At 53.5% G+C, this 3,284-nt stretch overlaps 1 protein-coding gene across 1 annotated transcript in view; it reads right to left on the minus strand.

Annotated features, from left to right (window-relative positions):
- Gda (guanine deaminase) overlaps positions 1-758 on the minus strand; it is an 83,758-nt gene extending 83,000 nt beyond the window's left edge. The window contains exon 1 of the mRNA XM_004637129.2: positions 547-758. Coding sequence (XP_004637186.1) covers positions 547-669 — 123 coding nt within the window. The 5' untranslated portion in view covers positions 670-758. The remainder of the gene's footprint in view (positions 1-546) is intronic.
- Between the last annotated feature and the right edge of the window lie 2,526 nt (positions 759-3,284).

Below are 3,284 nucleotides of genomic sequence, written 5' to 3' on the forward strand. Positions count from 1 at the left end.
GAGAGAGAGAGAGAGAGAGAGAGAGAGAGAGAGAGAGAGAGAATATGTTTCCTGGCTGGTGTTACTAGTCACTTAGCCTTGGAGTTAGCATACTCGCCTTGCTGAATGCCCAGGTGAATGAAATCAGTTCTTTGCTTATTCTAGACAACGAGCAGACAGATCAACACTGACCCCATGACCCCTCCTCAGTGCTTTCACAAAAAATTCAACCACATTCACTGCGCGCCCATTCTGTGCCGCTGTAGAGGTGTAAAGATGAATGAACAGGGCTCTGGTCCGCCGCCAGGCTCCTCAGAAGGAGCTCATCCCCGCCCTCCTCCCGACCCTGCAGCCTACAAGGCCAGCCCGGGGCGACCGGCCACCGGCCGAGGGCTCCTCCCCTCCGGGCTCTTCCTGGAAACTCCCGGGCCGGCCCAGGATCTGCAGCAGGGCTCTCCCGCGTCCGCGGAGCCGGGCGCTGCGGTCCACGTCGGGCACCGCGCGCTCGCTCGTACCGGGAGGACGCGACCCGCCGCCCGGTGCCCCACCGTCCCCGCGCGCACTCACTCTGCCGCCGTCGCTCACGCCCAGGAGGTGATCCCGCAGCACCTCCATGGGGACGGTGCGGGTGGAGTGGACGAAAGTGCCTCGGAAGACGAGGGCCAGCGGCGGCATCCGGGCGGCACACATGTCGGCGCGCACGGCGAGGCGCGGGCTGCGCTGCGGGCGGCTGCGAAGACCCCGCTCCGCCTGGCCCTGAGCCCGGCTCCCAGCCGATCGCCTGCCCCCTGCAGGCCGCGCCCAGGGGTGGCTCCCTGCCTCCGGGATACCAATAGGATTTTCCTCCCGCAAGTTGGCTCCCGCGCGGCGGGTGTGGTCTGCTCCCCCCACCCCGCCCCGCGTGCGCCGGGTGCGTTCGCTCCGAGCCGCGCGCTCGGATCCCCGCCTCCCTTACCCCTAGCGGCTCACCTAGCGCGGCGTCCTCCTGGGTCTCTGCCCCGGACACCGACAGCCACTTGTTTCCTGAACTTGTAGCCCCTGTTCTGAACGAACTTGCGTATGTTTCCGGACAGGTGAAAGGTGCTTTGGGCGCCTCGAGGACTATCCGTTTCATTTTCGGTTTCTGCGGGCCGCCGAGCACGTCCTTGTCCCAAGTTCTGGACGCAAGTCTTTCGCAAACGTCCGGAGCTAGGCGGGCGTGGGCTTTGGGGTCGCAGAGTTCCTCTCTTCCCCAGGCCAGTGTTTAGGTCCCTGTGTCCGTCCACAAACAAGTTGAGGGCCACTTTTTCTCCTGTCTAAAATAAATGCCCTTGCTTATGTGAATGGAAAAACCATACTTTAAACCACAAAGCTGGGCAGTGGTGCAGTCCAAGGCGCAAGATGGGAATCAAGAGACTAGGAAAGAGGGACAAGGCTTTGCAGTTGCAATAGGGATCTGGGAACTGGGCAGAGGACAGGAGGTGACAAGGATCCAGATGCAGTATGTGTCTATACCACTTACCCATAAGGGACGTATTAAGTATCACAAGCATACACTAATAAAAAAATAAAAAATAAAAAATAAAGATAAAAGGGCTGGCCAGATAGCTCAGCAGATTAAAGCGCCTGCTTTGGCAGACGCAGGGACCTAAGTTTGACCCCCAGCATGTAGTGCTGGCCCCACCCCCAGTGCACGCTGGGATGACAATTGAGACTGGCCTTAGTGGAGCTCCTATAATCCCAGCGCTTGGGAGGCTAAAAACAGGAGGATCACCAAAAGTCTGATCTGTGTAATGAGACCCTTTAGACGCTGTATTAAAATACAATAAAGGCTTTGGACAAGACCCACGAGCCTTGGTTGCGCATCTCCTCACTTTTGAGGATGGTGGAGCTTCATGGGTTGTTGTGAAGCCACAGGATTGTCCCATTCCATCGGGAGACACAGTCACAGGCTCCATGAATCAGCTGCTCCAAGCAGGGCCAGCTGATCTCCTCAGGGCCTTCCAACACCGGACTCCTGCTTGTAATGCTTCCAGCGAATACATGAAACTGCTCTCCTCCCTGTCTCCAGGGTCGGGTCTATCAGGGTCTCCCTCCCTGACCACCAAGCTAGTGGGGCCCTTTACACCCAACTTCCTCTGCAGTGTTTATTCCACCCTATCTATTTTACCTCTTTTCATTTTTGTTTTGCTTTTTACCTCTTTTTGTTTGTTGCACACTCCTCCCTACACACACCCCAGTGACAGCAGCACCACCAGAGCGCGGACTGTCTAGGTCTGGAACAGTGCCCGGTATTCCATACATATTTACTGAGCAAATAAGCAGATGAACCAATGTTTTCTTCTGTGAGCAATAGCCTGAGATAAATACGCACTTGGACTCCTGCTTAAAGCGGGAGGCTTTCACTGTAGTGCTGGGACAGGCCTTCTTGGAATTGCTGTCTTATGACACAGCCAAATGACTCATCCTCTTCTCAGTTCCTTCATCTCCACATCGAGGTGGACCGACTCAGCTTTATTTCAAAGCGGATTTTTCCTTTTGTTAGACCTTAAGTCTCAAGGGCCTGAAAATCCTTTGGTGACAGGCACATGGAGAAGGTCAGTTACTCTGCCAGACACAGGAATCAGAATCCCTGATACTGAAGTCATTATAAGAGTCTCGGGTGGGCTACTGCAGCTTTTCCCTGTAAACCTGCTGGATCTGCAGAACCGGCTCCCTCCTTGTCATCCCCCCAACTGGCACCCTGAAAGCAGCCTCCCGCTGGCATGGATACTCCCATACACCACCGGACATGAGGGAAAGAAGCATCTGCTTCTCATCTGAAAGAGAGTTCGATGAAATACTCCAGCAGGGCATATCAGTTCCCTTAGAAGGTACAGCTATTGAAAGCAGCCTAAATGTCCACATCACAGAGTAGTTTTGTGATTTAGAATACAGTACATTGTGTCTGGGTACAGTGGCAATTAATTACCTGTAGTCCCAGCTCACCGAAGCAGGAGGATCCCTTGAGCTGAGGAATTTGAGATTAGCCTGGGCAACACGAGATGACCGTATCTTGAAAATAAAAGAAAAATGTATATTATGCAGTTATTTTTGTAATAGGATAACTATGTAGCCACACAGGAAATGTATATGATGTTAAAATAGCATTTATGCCTGGTAAGCGCAAGGGCCTGAGCTCAATCCCCGGTTCTGCCAAAAAAAAAAAAAAAAAAATAGTATTTATGCTGTGACAAGTCATGGGAAACTGTATGCATATAGAATTGAACAGGTACAGCAAACAATGGAAAATGTTCTGTTGAGATGGAATTGCGAGGGAGTTTCGG

The sequence above is a fragment of the Octodon degus genome, unplaced genomic scaffold, assembly GCF_000260255.1.
Source record: "Octodon degus isolate 3935 unplaced genomic scaffold, OctDeg1.0 scaffold00087, whole genome shotgun sequence".
NCBI classification, from domain to species: Eukaryota; Metazoa; Chordata; class Mammalia; order Rodentia; family Octodontidae; genus Octodon; species Octodon degus.